Raw genomic sequence first — 17495 nt, 5'->3', positions numbered from 1 at the left:
ATTTAATAAAATAAAATACACTTGGCATGCTCTAATTAGTTAAATTCGCTCTCTCTCTCTCTCTTCTAAGAAATGTGACGCTCTCTGCACTATCTCTCGCGTTCGTAGGGTTTCGTTTCGGGAAATTCTCATTTCCTTCAACAACGCCCCAGTAATGACCGAACTGCATTCTCAAGACAATGCCGCGGTTGCGCCAAAAGCCGACGACCGAGTCGCTGCCGATTCTCCTAGGGTTTCGCCGAACAACAACCCCGAGGACGCTTCGACGGAAGAGTTTAGGGTTAGGGTTTGCTCCGACGGTAACGCACAGGAAAATGACTCCGACAAATTTACCGGCTCCGATAGTAAGTCTCTGTTATCGGAATTCGACGAGTACGTGGCTGCGGAGAGACACGTGTCGAGGGATCTAGGGTTTGGTTTCGAGGTGGGTGACATGGTGTGGGGGAAGGTGAAATCTCACCCGTGGTGGCCCGGTCATATATACAACGAAGCTTTTGCGTCTCCTTCGGTGCGTCGTTCCAAGCGCGAGGGCCATTTCTTGGTGGCATTCTTCGGCGACAGCAGCTACGGTTGGTTTGAGCCGGCGGAGCTTATTCCGTTCGACGCGAATTTCGCCGAGAAGTCGCAGCAGACGAATTCCAGGACGTTTTTGAGGGCTGTGGAGGAGGCGGTTGATGAGGCATGTAGGAGGCGCGGTCTAGGGTTGGCTTGCAAGTGTAGAAATGCTGCTAATTTTAGGCCCACAAATGTTGAAGGGTACTTTTGTGTTGATGTGGAGGATTATGAGCCTGGAGGGTTGTATTCTGATCTTCAGATTAGGAAGGCCAGGGATAGTTTTAAACCGAGTGAGGCTCTTGCTTTTGTGAAGCAATTGGCCGTTGCTCCACATGATAGTCGCGGTGGAAGCATTGAATTCAGTAACAATAAGGCCACTCTTTCGGCTTATCGGAAGGCGGTGTTTGAGCAGTTTGATGAGACTTATGCTCAGGCTTTTGGGGTGCAGCCAATGCGCCCTACTCATCCTCAGAGTAAGCCACTCGGTCAGCCTGGGAATGTGAGGCACCCTCCTAGAGGTATACATAAAGTGCTTCCTTTTCATGTTTATTTGATATTGGAAATCTGTGACGTTCAGTATCTTCGGCTATGCATTGTTTTGTGTGGCTGTTGACAATGAAATTTAGGGGTGTAAGCGAGTTGGGTTGGGTCGGATTTGGATAAATCCGTTATCCGACCCAATCAAAATTTATCGGATTAGGTTGGGTTTGAATTGTGTAACTGTTTTTAAAAATCCAATCCAACCCAACCCAATCACAAACGTCAAACGGGTTGGGTTAATCGGATCAACATAATTATATTTATTTTTTTTTGGTAAAAATTTAAATATTTCAAAGTAAATGTGAATCATTTGATTCATTGTTGTAAATTCAATATTATCAACCTATAAAGCAAACAATGATACAAATTAAATTCTAAAATAAATCTATTAATTAGTTACATTATTATCAGCTCAAAAAACTAACATTAATTAATACAAAATAAAATTTAAAATAAATATATTATATTGTTATAATACTATCAATTTAAAACACAAAACTTGTTACTAAGTAAGAATCACAGTAAGTATTGTCCTGAGCAAATGATCATTCAAACACTATTATTATCGGATTGGGTCGGGTTGGTAACGTGTTGAAACCCCTAAACTCGTTACCTGACCCGTACAGTACTGGGTTTTGATCAGGTTAGGTTGGGTTTAACTCAAACACCGAAAAAATTTGATCCAAACTCATTGGGTTGGTTTGGGTCAGTTTGGGTTCGTGGGTTACCTGTACCCGCTTACACCCCTAATGAAATTGATGACTAGATCTTTGTAGATTTTTGTGGTTAAGAATATACAGGTCTTGGAACTTAATACCTACTCTAAGATGTTTAAGCACTAGACTCCGAAGTGAAAATATGAGTTTTCTGATCTTTGTTCCATGTACTGTGTTTTGGTAAAGAATTTTCTGGTTGATGTTCGGGAGATTGTTGGTCAACATTATAATAAGATAGAGGTTAGAATCTTTATGATGTTTGTGTTTTTGAGTCTTTGAGAATCATTTAGATAGCTTACAAACTAAAAATGTCTGTTTAATGGTTCTTGATAGGTATCATCGTAAAAAGTATGATTAGTTTAGGTTAGGAAGAAAAGTAAGGTGCATGTGTGGGCATGTATGTAGAAAGCATGTTTAATAAGAATTGTCTTGGGACACAGTTAGATTAGCTCCTCTTGACAAGGTTATGGCAGAAACATGCCTAAGGATAGAGGTGGATTTGGTGACAGAGCACGAGTAGACTACTTTAGGTTCTAATGGGATGGGAGAATAATAGGCCCATTGTAAATAAATATAGAAGGAATAGAAAGGAGGGAGTAGGGAGAGGAAGGCAAAGAAATGGAGAATGGGCCTCCAAATCAGGGCCTTGGGGTTGATGAGAGGGATGAATGATTAAAGACAAAAAAGAGTGGGAAGGGAGAGAGAGAGTATAGCAAAGTGGGATACATGAAGAAGGGTGAGTGAGAAGCAGAGAATGTGAGGAATATGTGGCAATCATGAGACTGAGTATTATAGGAGAGAGGGGTGGTAGGAAATGGAGTTTTTTGGCCATATTGGTTTTGGGGTGGTTACAAGAGTAAGAGTTGGTCCTCCTCTCTAGAGTTAGCTTTCTATTTTCTGTTTTCAGGGATTCTACTGTAAGGAGTAGTGCATCATTTTCCTTGTGTATGAACTCTGCAGTATTTTAAACAAATGTTCTTACAATGTCGGTACTCTTTTCTCTATTTATGGGTCCATTCCTATCGGATAAATGGATCAAATGGAAGATAATTAGCTTAAAAGTGGTAGAGGAAGACCAAAGGAATGTTTTGGAGAAACCTCTATACAATACCTTGCTGTACTGAGGTATCTTTTTCATCCCCAAGAATTATGTTTCCTCGGAATCATGGCTTTTGGGAATGTTGTTAATGCATTTGGTGTGATGCTTAAAAGATTCCTAGGAATCTCAGACAATGTTTCATGAATATACCTAAAACTAAGACATTGGCTAGGGTGGGAGGCCTTCACGTGTCTCCCATCGTGGGAAATATATCGGAACCACTGGATATAATAATTATTAATTCAAAGGCCAAGAATTTTCTCTTATTTTTTGGTGTTTCTTAAATGATTTGCCCCCGTTGTCTCCTCTCTCACTGTCTTCCTCTGAATGTCTCTCTCTCTTTGCCGCCTCCAACATACTATGATTTTCACAGCAAAACCACCAAAAGCAAAAACAAAACCCACCACCAACCACCGTGTATACATTGGAGCATCCCAAATATTTGCCAATCAAAGGAAAACCAGTCACTGCCAAACCAACATTAGCCAAAAGGAATCCCATTCCCACCGCAAATCAAAATCACAACTAACACCTACCGGGAACCACCACGAATACACCAGAGCATCCAAACTGCATGACAAACAGGAAACTCTCGTGAACCACAAGAAGCCCTCCCACCCACCAACAAAATTGGGATCAGCACCCATTGCAACAAAATCCACCACAACACGAAACACATTGCAACCATCACCACCTTCCTCGAAATCTTTTGATTCTGGAACCACGATTCCTCAAAGAAATACGGGAGGACGAGTCTCCCTTCCTCAAGAAGTAGAAGAACGAATATTGATGTTTCGATCTCAGCTTTGAACCTCTTAATGCTCATTATCAGGTATGGGATATAGTAAGGATTTGAGATGGGTTGCTGCAAGAAGATGGCAAACGCAGAAGGAAGGGAGAAGATGGGTCTCTGGCATGTGGCGCTAAGGGTTTAGTAACAGAGAAATGAAAAGGGTAAATTAGGAAAGTAAGAAAAAAATAAATAAAATAAAATAAACAAAAAAATCCGAACCATTTATTAGAAAATAAATAAATCTTACAATTCCTACATGTTTCCCACTTTGGCAGACATGTAAAGATCCCCCACCTTGGCCACTGTCTTAAAACTAAACTGCCTTTGTGGGAATCTTGGATTTCAACCCGTCCCCTTTTGAATGTTTTGTTGGGAAACATATCATAGTTAAAATAAAATATTGCAAAAGTTTTATTTTTCAAAATAATACCTAACATGAGAATCTAACATTTCTAACTTAAGATTATTGGGGAACTTAAAAAAATAAAAAAAAAATAAAAACTCTAATGAACTCCCCAAAAGGTTTTGGTAAAATATTGCTTTATGATCCAATGGCATCTTTTGAACCTTGTAACCAACTCACGGTGTGGGGTTACCTTGGTTGTTATTATTGTAATTATTCTTAATTAACTTAATACAAACGTTGAATTCAAAGAACCTTGTTATTATGATTAAATTTTCTGTGTATGCATTTTACAAGCCTTTTAATTTGATCATTAATTTAAGTCATTGTGAGCCCTTGTAATTTATCCCCTCAATATAAGGACAATAATTTATGTGGAATGAATATCTAGTTTATTGGTTTCTCAAGCTATTCAGAGCCACTTCTAATGTTAATGCTACCTTCTTTATTTTTGTTTTTAACTTTATTTTTTTGTTTTCAGCTCCTTTGAGTGGGCCACTGGTGATTGCAGACACTTCGGGTGGTGGGAAGAGCACTACTAAATCTGTTAAAGTCAAGGAGGCTTTGAAAAAGGATAGGTACCTTCTCAAGCGGAGAGATTATCCAAATAACTCCGTCCAATTAGCATACAAGGAGGACAAATCTGATGCAGCAGCTCATTATGTATTTCAGAAGAGGGCTCCAACTGTGCCTTTGACCCTTCATAATTTAGAAAAGGAAGCAGACACAGGATTTACTATTCATGAAGGTGCAGCTTCAATTTCAGATGCTAAAGAAGCTTCAATAGGTCAGGTTCAAGCAGATGACTGTGGTCTTACATCTCATGCCATCTCAGATGCGAAGCCTTGTCTTGACAAGGGAAAGGAATCTTCAGAAGAAGTGACCCATAGATTTGAACGGGATGATGCTTCAAGTAAAAGCATGGTTAATGAGATGTCTCAACCATCACATCTGGAGAACCAAGTTTCTTTTGATGCTAAACATGATGAGAATGCAAAAGTCTCAGGACCATGTGAAGATTCTAAGCAGATGGAACAGGGACCTCTGGTTATTGCTGATGGAGCAAATGACATGCATCAAGTTAAGAACGAAAACAATATATATGGTTTTCCAGTTGAAGCAAAGCATCACAAAATTAGTGCAATGAAGAAGATAAAAAGTCACAAGAGACCTGCAGATGCGTTGAACTCAAAGACTTCTGCTGTTGGGCAGGGAAAGAAGAAAAAGAAAAGGGATTTAAATTCACAACCTACTTTAGGCTCACTTGAGAAGCATTCTACTTTTGGAAAATCAACAGGAAAAGTTCTCTCAAGTGGGTTGGCTCCTGTAGGACAAGTGGAAGCGGATGCTAATGCCCATAATTTGCTGGCTACGGACACCATAGAAAATGCCAATTTTGAATTACCACAACTTTTGGGTGATTTGCAAGCCCTGGCTCTGAATCCGTATCATGGCATTGAAAGAAAGATCCCTGTAGCTGTTCAGCAGTTCTTTTTGCGATTCAGGTCACTTGTTTACCAAAAAAGCTTGGTTGTATCTCCTCCAACTGATAATGAAGCTCCTGAAGTTCGTGTCACTAAATCTCCTAGTGTCAGGATATCCGACAATCCTGATGAGTATGTCAGATCATCCCCAGTTGTAAAATCTGTGAAACATATTGTTCGGACTGACGATCCTACAAAAGCTGGGCGTAAAAGGGCCCCCTCTGATCGGCAAGAGGAAATTGCTGCAAAGAGGTTGAAGAAAATCAAGGATTTAAAGGCACTTGCTTCAGAAAAAGCAGCGACCAGTCAGAAAATTTCTGAAGCCCGACGAGAAGATGGAAAGGAATCCGTTCCCCAGGCTCCATCCAAGTTGATGAAACTAGACACAACCAAGAAAGTAGATTCTGCGACTAAGGCAGTTGAGCCCACTATATTGATGATCAAATTTCCTCCCGAAACATCTCTTCCATCTATTGCAGAGCTGAAGGCAAGGTTTGCTCGCTTTGGGCCTATGGATCAATCAGGTTTCCGTGTATTTTGGAACTCGTCAACTTGTCGGGTTGTTTTCTTGCATAAGGCTGATGCACAGGCTGCATATAAATATTCTCTTGCAAATCAATCCTTATTTGGCAGTGTGGGTGTGAGGTGTTCCCTTCGGGAATTTGGGGATTCTGCACCTGAAGTCTCTGAAGTTGCCAAGGCTAAGGCAGATGATGGTGCCAATGAAATGCCTCGGGTCAAAGATCCTGCCGTGGTTCATCGCCAGACATCAGTATCATTACATCAACCTCTTCCACAGCCCATCCAGCTCAAGTCCTGCCTGAAGAAATCTACTGGTGATGAGTCAGGTCAGGTCACGGGTAATGGAAGTAGTAGTAAAGGAAACCCTCGTGTAAAATTCTTGTTAGGTGGGGAAGAAAGTAGTAGGGGAGACCAATTAATGGTGGGTAGTAGAAACAACTACAACAATGATAGTTTTGCTGATGCTGGTGCACCTCCTGTTGCAACGGATTTTAATAGTAAGAGTGTTCAAAAGGTCACTTTACAACCTTCGTTGCCTATTCCTCCCCTTGCTACTCAGTTTACAAAAATCCCACAACATAATTTGCGTAATTCTGAATTGGCAATGGCACCCCGAAACAGTCCCAATTTTATTAACACCAATGCATCAGCTACTCCGCCCACAGTTGATATATCACAGCAGATGATACACCTTTTGACGAGGTGCAGCGATGTTGTAACTAACCTGACGGGTTTATTAGGATATGTGCCTTACCATCCACTATGACAAAAATATTCGACATTAAATCATATATATAAGAAAAATCATTTAGTTGGATATTGTGGATGGGCTTGCCCCCAGAAATGCAAAAAATACGATTGTGAAAGGGGCGGGGTCATGTATGCGAGTGGTTGTATGTGATTTTTTGGTTACATAATATAAATGCAATCGTATTGTCAGTGGCACCTTATAGCTTTTTCACTTCTATTAATATACATCACTTTCAGGGGTGGGATAGGAGTTACTCGTTTGATGTATCAACGATAATGGCACATGGATGTTTACTTGTACTTCTGGACTATCTGACCCTGTACATGAGGCTTTGCAGTATTATTATTGGACCTAGTAACCGCTAATATGTTTTGTTGTAAGAATTAAGAATGAGAACGATATTTATGTGGTAGACTGATAGGGTGAGCATAGAGTTTATTAAACTATTTTCAAGTCAACTCAGTATCTCTCAGTCTAATAGTTGTAAGGCTTGTTAGTCTAAGTGTCATTTTTTTGGATTTTGTATAAACAATATTTATGAAAAAATATATTCCCTAGTCAACTGACATTGTAATCTCAAATAGAATTGAATGGTTTGAAGATCTATAATTATAAGCACATTTCTTTAGCAACTTGCATCACGTAACTTCAAAAAAAATACAAAATTTGATTTAAACGTGACTTTGCTATGCGATACCCGTTTTTTTTTTTTTTTTTTCTCTACGTAAATGATAGAGATGTTTGTGCCAAGCTTGCCAGTGATTACATCTTATTCGTAAATCAAATTAAGCGTTTTCATTAATCTTATTGGAGATTTGTGTTATCGTTATAATTGTTTTAAAAATAAATACGGGATACAGTAAAATAATCATTAGTTTTATTCTATTGGATTGTCGACCCAATAGATGTTTTCTTAGTCTTTTGAATGATATGAAGCAAAATTCACGATGTACATAACTTCTTAAATGTCAATCATTGCGTTGCATGGCCATTCTATTTATATTTTATAGGAATGTTTAGGTCATTGTTCACCGTCGATGTATTCATGGACCATTCGTTGGTGATGCATAAGAACATGATTTATACCAATGTGTGAAAAAGAGAGTCTAATAATACATTCTTCCTATATAATCATGTAAATTTATTCTCTTTATCGAGTCTCGTATTTAACAGATGCAAATAAATCTCAACCAATAATGATATGTTGTATATTATACTGCCAGCATTCTCCTCTTTTAATTGTTAAAATTCTTTATCCTCCCATGTTGCTCTAAATAGTGAGAATAATCCCGCAAAATATGGCTAGCCTGATAACCTTTTTTGTTTAGAAGTAAGGAAATCAATCGCATTCAATTATACAAACTGAATTCCATTAAAAGCAACTTACTAAACTACATGAATGAAATCACTCAGCAAATTACTTTTTTTTTGGTACACTTGAATTTTGCTATAAAAATAAGAAGTGTTATTTTATTGTACAGACTACGATAAACACATTTCTATTTCAAAGTTGTCATTGGCTATATTGACCATAGGCAACGGCAATAGTAGATGATTTTATAACCGAGTCTCATAATATTCTGGACAAATTGATTGCTGTAACCGAAATAGTATAATTGTTGGAGACGAAGTATCGAGACAATGTACGCGTATTGAAATTTGTTTGCGATGATTTTGAATTATCTTCTTTCCTCGAGTTGTCTTTTTTTTTTCTTTTCATTTTTTGAGACAAATTGATGTCATGATAGAAGTCAATTATGTAAAACCATTTAATCAGCCACAATTCATAAGTTGGTGTAAGGAATGGTTTGCAAATATCATATTTCCTCATGTTATCAAGTTTAATGAATAGCCACTTCGGATATCCAAAAGTTCCACCAATATATAAAAAAAAGAGTAAAAAATCTTACTTTGAACTCTACTTAGATTTAGTGTTCGTGCCTTCCCCCTATTAGTTGTATGACTTTAACTTTCACTACTTGGGACATCCCCAGCCATTAGATACATTGCTTTCTTCCAGAACACCAACTGATTTTGCTTTAAATAACGTTCTCTAAATCCTTACCATCGAACATGCTCTTCACCTCCAATCTAATTGGCATATAAAATTAAAATTAGTCTCAAGTAAATTGCCACATCGCCACTACCAAGCCAAATCTGAGAAAAAACTTTAAAGAGAAATGAGAAATCCATATCGATGTTTTTAACTAGATATGGGAAATGCATGGTCAATTAATGACAATTAAAATTGCTTTAAAGAAGAAAAAAAATCCAATATTCCGAATTGAACCTAAAATAAAATAGCAAAAATAATATGAAATTAATCAAATCAGAAAGCCAGAAACAATCACATCACCAGATTACCTCTCACACATCAAGATTGGCTTCCTCCGGGATGACAGTTAAAGTCACCAATTTATCACCGGCTCTTTTAACTAGCACCTTAATGGGCACCCCAACTTTGTCCCCCAATATTTCTATAACCTGCCATCATTTTATATTTTTGTCAGAACAGATAATAAACCATAATGAAGAATAAATTCAACAGGCAGTGGAGATCACAGTAAACCCAAGTGCATATAGACTTTTTCATTATAAACAACTCAAGTTTCTCCCACATATTCATTTAAATCATGACTTTTAATTTTAAGAACAAAGTTTAGGTCACCAAAATCATCTTTACCTCGATAACAAAATCAGAATAAAAAGTAAAATAACAATATATAAAATACATCACTATGACACTACCTCTTCCAATCTTTCGACAGGCTTTCCATCAAATTTAATGACAACATCCCCAGGACAGAAACCAGCACGCTCTCCAGGGGATCCTGGAGTTACCTAACCAAAAACATTGAAGTTCCTTGTGACAATTAGGTAATTTCAAATAATCTAATTATGAATGCAAAGCATATAATCCTATAAGAGAAACGATTACATACTACAAAAAAAATACAACAGATAATACAAATTTAGAGAAAATTAATTCACATGAGGAATTGTATATTTGTCACATATTATTGCCTCATCAGAAAGTGCAAGATAAATTTTGTTGTAGTTTCTCCATTCATTTACTACTGTATTAACAAAAATCTCATCCCCAAACCTGTGTAAACTTTCTCCATCATTAATCAGTAATAAAACATTGAAAGATCCTGACGGTCCTGTGGTTTTATTCTCTCACTTTTCTAGTTTACAATTTTCTAGTTTCATATTTTACTATTTCATCGCATTCAAAATAAACAAATTTCATCCAACCATTCTATCAACATCATCCCTAGTTCGAAGCCTAAAATACATATGAGTCATCGCTCAAACATGCATCCTGATACAAATAACAAGCTTCTTGCAGTGTGAACTATGATAACATTATGAGTCTCTTAGTAAAGCTGTCATCCCAACAAGAGATACTAGTCATACACCAAAACAATAGCCTCCAAGAGAGCAGAGGAGATTTCAAACTAAAATCCTTTTATTGTTTATCACTAACCAACTCTGCCAAGTGCCCAAGAGCTCTGCAAACAATTTGTCTCAAAACAAAGCATTATGATTCCCCTTAACCTTACGGCATCCACCCCTTTGAAAAATTACACAAGAATCCGAAGGACCACAAAAGTAGGATATATGGAAAGGATCAATTAGCGACATACCATTGGTACAAGAATGCCGTTACTAACATTAGGGAATGAAGCATCTCTTTTTTTAAGCTGTGCAATAATCATCTCGTTAAGATCAAGCATCTTTAGACCAAGCCAAGGCCGTATTACTCTCCTGAACAACATTAAATAATGCTTATCGATTTAATAAATAATATGGCAGAGCCCAACTACACAAGTATGAATTTAACAAAAATATAAATAAATCCATAATTGCTTATGGAATATTAATATTTAAAAAGTTAATGATTTCTAAGTAATTTAAACTTTTCAGATAGTAAAACATTCTTTCTGAATGTCACATAAAACAAATGGAAAGCTATCAATATTTACCAACAAATAACATCCTTCTTTCCAATGCATATACAATAAAATAGTACAGATAAAACCAATTACATACCCACTTTTCTTGAACTGCTTTAAAATTTTACACACAGAATCAATTGGCACAGAAAAACTCAACCCATCAGCAGCAGCCACTTTCATGATGTTCACCCCAATAACTTCTCCATCCATGTTGACAAGAGGCCCTCCAGAATTTCCCTACACCACAGAAGCATAAAAAATTATACAAGTAAACTGAACAGATATTCTTGCTAAAATTTAGTCATTACTCCACATGCAAATCTAGCTGGGTAGGTGGGTAAATCAAGGGGAGAAAAAAAGAGGAAGACATACCATATTAATTGCACAATCAGTTTGTAAGTATTCTCTCGGCAAACCACTAAATCCCAAGTCACTACTTTTGCGGTCAACACAACTAGGCAAAAAATATATAAGAAATGAATTTCATTAGTTCAAAAGACAATCAAGAATCTCTTACTTTAAAACACCACAAGCTTAGTCAAATAAATGAATACTGCCCTAAACAACCATAGCTTTAGCTTCCAGAATCTATCATGTACAATAACATAACTTGAAACAAAAATAATAGCTTAATCACTTAGATAGGGACAAACTGTTGTCGCCTGAATTTTTTCATCACACCTTACAATTCCTGCAGTGACAGTATTCTGAAGAGAAAGCGGACAACCCATGGCTATTACCCAATCCCCAGGACGTAGCTTACTTGACGAACCAAGTTTAGCTTCTGGTAGTGGGGTTTCAGAATTGATTTTCACAATAGCAATATCTGAATGCTGGTCAGCATTTACCACTTTCCCCTCAAATGTTCTTCCATCTTGCAAAGTGACTTCAATCTGTAGTGTAGTTGATATGTAAAGATCAACCATTAGTTGTTAGACCCAGAAATGAGTGTCCAGACTCCAGAGCCATAATTAGATACATGTCTGATGTGCTCATGGAGCCAAAAACAAGAGATATACACATTCATATTAAGAATATCAAGAACCAGTCAGTCAGCCAAGAGACTACAGCAAGACGCATACAACTAAATGCATTATATTTAATATTTAAGTAATAAATCATCATATATATGCATGTAATGACCTATTGTGCAATGATTTGGTATTGCAAATAGGAATCATTGCCATTCAGTTGTGTAGGCAATCAAAACTAAGTGAACTACAGCTGTGTCATCCAAAAACAATAGACCAAGCAACACGTGTAACACCTTCAACATAATTCAACCTTAAATTCCACATTCCTACTATTCTAGCTTGAAAGACGGTTTCAAGTCAATACACTTGGGATATGTTTGAGAATGATCTCACATTTGCATTCATAGAAACGTGTAACAAAAATCTACCAACAGATTGCTACAACTATATATTTGAGAGATCTGCCTTGGCATGTAGACAAACCTTCCCTTTGGACGAACCTCTGCTGCCATGAAAATGAACTACAACATGCGCAGCTGTCAAGATTGTTCCATCGTTGTTGATGATTGTTCCCGAACCTATACTCTTTCCCCTAGTAATACCAAATAAATCTGCGTGGTGGATGATTAATCCTCAGAATCAACTCAAAGGGACATGAAAATAAGTTTCAGGGTTAACAGATACCGAAGCAGATACCTTCTGGAACTGCAATGTTAACAACAGCAGGCCCAACTTTGGCAGCTGCATTTGCAATAGTATCTTTGCCAAAACAATCATGAGGCTTAGACCCATCAGAAACAGCCCCAGAAGCTTCCTTATATATGTCAGACGAAGAAGGAGCAGCACTAACTTTATAAGAATACAGCGCAAGCATTCCTACACATTTTCAGATCTATAAGTAACAGATATACACATAGACATAGATAATATAAGTATATAAGCCAAGTTCAAAACAAAGTAAAGACAGACCAGATTGGTCTGAAAGAGGGAAATGTTGAGGACACAAATCATGCAGCACTGGACATGTCAGCCACTGGGAATCCTGTAATGGCTCCCGGATCCGCACTGCAACTGAAGCTCCTAAATGTGCAGCCACATTAGCAGAAAATCAATATTACGTCACAATCTAATTAAATGTAATGGTAATTTTTCAATTTTGAAATAAGCAACCCACAAAAGCAAATGTGGATGCTTGTTTTATGGTTCAGGGAGACAGCATTATCGTGAAGCCCAATAAATCGCACTCCATGAAAGATTATGTTCATAGCATAAAGCCCAATCATACATTCTTAATATAAGGAACTTAATCATGTAAAACTCAACTAGTTTAACACATTATCTCAAATCCCCTATATCTTCTATCCTTCCATTACTAGTTAGCCATTGACATCTATCATGCTCCAAGAGTGGAAAATAGTAGGAAGTGGAAAAAACCTAATCATAAACTGAAACAAATAAAAATAAAACTACGTGTAGATTAGATTAAAAAAACAACAAAATCATATTCACTTTAAAATCCTAAAACCTACATTTAAATAAATGAATTATAATGAAGTAATATCATTAATGAAATGTGTAAAACAGGAGAGAAGACACATTAAATACGTTGATTTACAAACAACTAATGATAAAAGTAAATAATCAAACTCTAAAAATTACACTGATGCACACATTAGAAATATATCGTCTAAATAATAAAAGTTTATGCGCTCACTAAATCGATCATTATAACTCGAGCAAAAGACAGCAGAACCAAAAGCCGCGAATGCCGCACCTCCGAAACGCCCAAATCGTCTCTGCCAAACATACCATCTCCATTTTGAGATTCCAAACAAGTTTCATTTGGATAAACAAAAGAATGCATTAAGTGTAGTAAACATACCGGTAAAAAGTTCATGACAGGCGACAGCGTCTATATTATACCATTAGCCTAAAATGAAACCACAAGTATCGGCTTAATACTTAATTAAAAAGGGAACGGAGAGAGAGAGAGAGAGAGAGAGAGAGAGAAGGTTAACGTAAAAATAAAAATAAAAATAATAAAAAAAACTGTAGTACAGTACTAAACGAAATACCGAACAATTATTAGGCCCAAAAGGCCAACGGCCCAACAACAGAAACAGTCTATCGTATAATTCTTCCATCGTTTTCTTATTTCGATATCTTAAGTTGAACACGTAAACTATAGCCGAGAACTCCGATGCGTTAATTAGCGGTTGAAAACGCAACAAGTTATAGAAAGGGTCAAGTAATTAAATAAAAAATAAAAAAGGCTTCTTCCATATATGAATTCGCAACCTATTACATTTGTGCATACATGAAAGACCAGGAGCTAGGTTACAGCATCATACTCCAACTAACCTAAAAACTATATATGTAACCTTTCGAAGAAAAAAAAAACAAATTCGAAAAAAAAAACTAACAGCAAGGTTTTACAAAATGCATGCAACATCTATTTCTTAGGAGACTTAGGGGTGGAGGATTTTTCAGCAGCGGCGCTGGCGGCCTTCTTCGGCAACAAAACGGGGTTAATATTCGGCAACACTCCGCCACTAGCGATAGTCACACCTTGAAGCAGTTTCCCCAATTCGTCGTCATTTCTTACCGCGAGCAACACGTGCCTAGGGTTGATCCTGTTCTTCTTGTTGTCACGTGCGGCGTTACCGGCCAACTCCAGCACCTGCATTGTGATAATCCGTAAGAATGACATTAACTCAGTAAAAACAATGAACAATGACGGTGTTGTGTGTGTTTAGTTGGAGGAATACCTCAGCGGCGAGATACTCGAGGACGGCGGCGAGGTAGATGGGAGCACCGGTGCCGACGCGGAGGGCGTAGCGGCCTTTCTTCAAGTAGCGTGCGACGCGGCCGACGGGGAATTGGAGACCGGCTTTGATGGATTTGGAAACGGCTTTCTTCCTATCACCGCCGCGTCTTCCACCAGCGCCTTTGGGAGCTTCCATTGATGCGCGATGCGATGCGATGCGATGCGATCCGAGAAAGGTGCGAAACGGTTCGTTTGGAGGGAGTGGGAACGACGGAGGAGTTACGTTTTTTCTTTGAATTTGGAATGGTGGTGTTTGTGAGTAGTGAGAGAAACGAGGTATTAATACTGCGCGTAAATGACAAATGCTGGAGATCCCGTTTGTCTCTAGGGGCGCATTGTACGGTCTCGATCTTGCCACGCTGGCGATCCGTGCCCTTCGAGGCTGATTTCGTTGTGGTATTGTGGGGTGCGTCATCTGACGGCTGGATTTTTTGACACGCTGGCGATCCGTGCGGTTACGATCTTGCTTCCTCGTTAGTGCCTAATCACGGGATTGCGTTGCGTGCATGGAGTGTATATAGGATGGTTAATAAATAAATATTAAGATTGATGCATATTTTGGATAATGCTAAGTTGCGAACTGCTCTATGTTCAGGTTGTAGGTGTGTTTGGGCCTTGGATAATTTTAAAAATATAAACTAATAATATTTAAAGGTTAAATATTTTGATTTAAGAGAAAATTGTTATAAAAAAAAAACTTAAAATGTTTATTTAATTATTTTTAACTTGTTAAAATAGTTCTATCATTGTCAATGAAAATTACTTTAAAAGACTATCCATGAATGAGTCATGTAACAATTTATTTTTATTAGTATTTTACAAATATATATATATATATAATAACTAAATTACAATAAAGAATAAATATAAATAAATATCATATTTAAAATGGTATTTAAATATAAATTATATTATATTTAAAATTTATATATATAAAAATTAAAATATATAAATTATATTTTAGATTTATAATAAATAATTTATATTATAATATAATATTATTTTTACATACACGATAATTATTCACATTTATATATATATATATATGATTACTTTTTCTATCAATTCCTATGTTTATGTTCTATATATTAAACATAAACGTTTACCATCCACGAAGCATTTTTATTTTTTTTATAAAAAAAGTTTTATAATTTGTTTATTTTTTATTTAATTTAAATTTTTATCATAATTATTTATTAATTGAATTTTAATATTTTAAAAATTAAAAAAAATATTATGCTACAATATAAATTATTTATCATAAATTTAAAATATAATTTATATATTTAAAAATATTTATTAATATAAATTTTAAATATTTAAACATAATATTCGTTTATATAATTTATATAGATTTTAGTTACATATAATAAATATTTAATTTAAGCAAAATTAATAATATTATATTATAAAATCAAATTTTGACATATAGGTACCTCATAACATCACATTAATTTTTGTTTACCAAAATATTGCTGTTAGTTTTTATTTTAATTTATATTTTTCATAAAAAAATATAGGTAAAAAACTTTTATACAATTCAATTCTTACATTCTTACTCGAAATAAAGATAATTTAATAATCCAAATATTTAGGCAAACAAAAGTATTTCTATGGTCAACCGTCAAATTGTAATAAATTTAGAATTTAGAATATACGAACAATTTTCTTTTTATATATAAATTATAATAATAATAAAAATCTAAGTAGAAAATTCTTATACAAATTCCTTTGTATATTCCTGCTCAAAATCAATAAATTTAATAATTTAATTATTTGAGTATTTGTATAATCAACTACTAAATTTTAATAAATAGAAAACGACATGACTAATTCTATCTATACATAAATAAAAATCACTATCTTGAAGTAAAAGCATTTTTATAAATATTTTTTTAATGATTTTGTTATGGAATTTTTTAGAAGTTGTTTCATGGAATTAAGTTATAAGTTAGTTGAAAGTATATAAGTTTATAAACAAACTTATTGAACTAAAAGAGATTGATAAGATTAATTAATAAATTATATGATAAAATTAACTTATTGAACTAAAAGAATTTGATGTGTGTGTTATCCATATTTTTATATTTTTTTGTCATTTAGTGTTTAAGTATCTATTGATAGTCAAAAAATTATGAATAGTAAAACATGTACACATTTATATATTAATTTTTTTAACCATAGTATTGATATAAAGTATCTGTCATTAAACACAATGAGTAATATTCACCAAAGATCATAAGCGCGTACAAGGTGAATTTCCCTCCCGACATAGTCTATTCCTATCCAAATTCAATATTTGAACCCTAAACATCTTAATTAAGAGACACAAATTATTACATTTATGTCAACTAATGTTTGTACTTTTATATATTAATTAACATTGTATTAATATTTAATATTTTTATCTATCCATTCCTTTCTATATCTATCACATTATATCAATTATCGTACCTATAATTTTTTCTATTATGTCAATGCACCAAAAAATCATTCTTAAATATTTCAATATTCTAAACACCTTACCATAAGGATCAAATCTTTTTATATGTGAATGGTAGCTACTTAAGCTACTCAAGCTTAATTGAAATTGGCAGAATCATCATAAATTTTTATGACAAGTGAATCTTAGGCTTTTATTAAGATATAAGGTGAGTAAATAATATTTGAGCAAAATTATTAATTATTGGGATACAAGTAAAGTCACACATCATTCAAATAAGAATATGGACAATGATTTATATACACACAATTGTCTTAATTGATAGAGAGACAACAAGTGATATCAAAATCGTTGATCATGTAACCAATTTGACAAGTATGATAATTGGCTTCTATGAGTCAATAGTTTCCACAACACGGATTAAAT

General features: G+C 35.4%; 3 protein-coding genes across 4 annotated transcripts; 1 reads left to right on the top strand and 2 right to left on the bottom strand.

Annotated features, from left to right (window-relative positions):
• The first annotated feature begins 48 nt into the window (after positions 1-48).
• Positions 49-7057, top strand: LOC109796175 (PWWP domain-containing protein 1). Its single transcript, XM_020355840.3, has 2 exons — positions 49-1073; positions 4588-7057. The coding sequence occupies exons 1-2, from the start codon at positions 155-157 to the stop codon at positions 6876-6878; spliced, it is 3210 nt and encodes a 1069-aa protein (XP_020211429.1). The 5' UTR covers positions 49-154; the 3' UTR covers positions 6879-7057.
• Positions 7058-8654: 1597 nt separating this feature from the next.
• On the bottom strand, positions 8655-13839 carry DEG14 (Trypsin family protein with PDZ domain-containing protein). 2 transcript variants are annotated; one of them, XR_014427561.1, is made up of 12 exons: positions 13682-13839; positions 13514-13595; positions 12769-12879; positions 12496-12675; positions 12283-12410; positions 11507-11718; positions 11198-11279; positions 10920-11062; positions 10514-10634; positions 9612-9694; positions 9228-9347; positions 8655-8954 (listed from the first exon to the last, which is right to left on the bottom strand). XR_014427561.1 is itself a non-coding variant. In XM_083059118.1 (12 exons), the coding sequence occupies exons 1-11, from the start codon at positions 13694-13696 to the stop codon at positions 9231-9233; spliced, it is 1284 nt and encodes a 427-aa protein (XP_082915244.1). In that variant the 5' UTR covers positions 13697-13838; the 3' UTR covers positions 8655-8954; positions 9228-9230. The 2 variants fall into 2 exon arrangements, 1 of the variants encoding a protein (XP_082915244.1); XM_083059118.1 differs by having other exon boundaries at positions 9612-9704; positions 13682-13838.
• Positions 13840-14051: 212 nt separating this feature from the next.
• Positions 14052-14895, bottom strand: HTA7 (histone H2A 7). Its single transcript, XM_020357252.3, has 2 exons — positions 14568-14895; positions 14052-14479 (listed from the first exon to the last, which is right to left on the bottom strand). The coding sequence occupies exons 1-2, from the start codon at positions 14760-14762 to the stop codon at positions 14252-14254; spliced, it is 423 nt and encodes a 140-aa protein (XP_020212841.1). The 5' UTR covers positions 14763-14895; the 3' UTR covers positions 14052-14251.
• Between the last annotated feature and the right edge of the window lie 2600 nt (positions 14896-17495).

The sequence above is a fragment of the Cajanus cajan genome, chromosome 6, assembly GCF_000230855.2.
Source record: "Cajanus cajan strain Asha chromosome 6, NIPB_CcT2T_4, whole genome shotgun sequence".
In the NCBI taxonomy this organism is placed as follows: Eukaryota; Viridiplantae; Streptophyta; class Magnoliopsida; order Fabales; family Fabaceae; genus Cajanus; species Cajanus cajan.
Note: the sequence above shows the minus strand (reverse complement) of the source record. Positions and strands in the feature narration are given on the sequence as shown.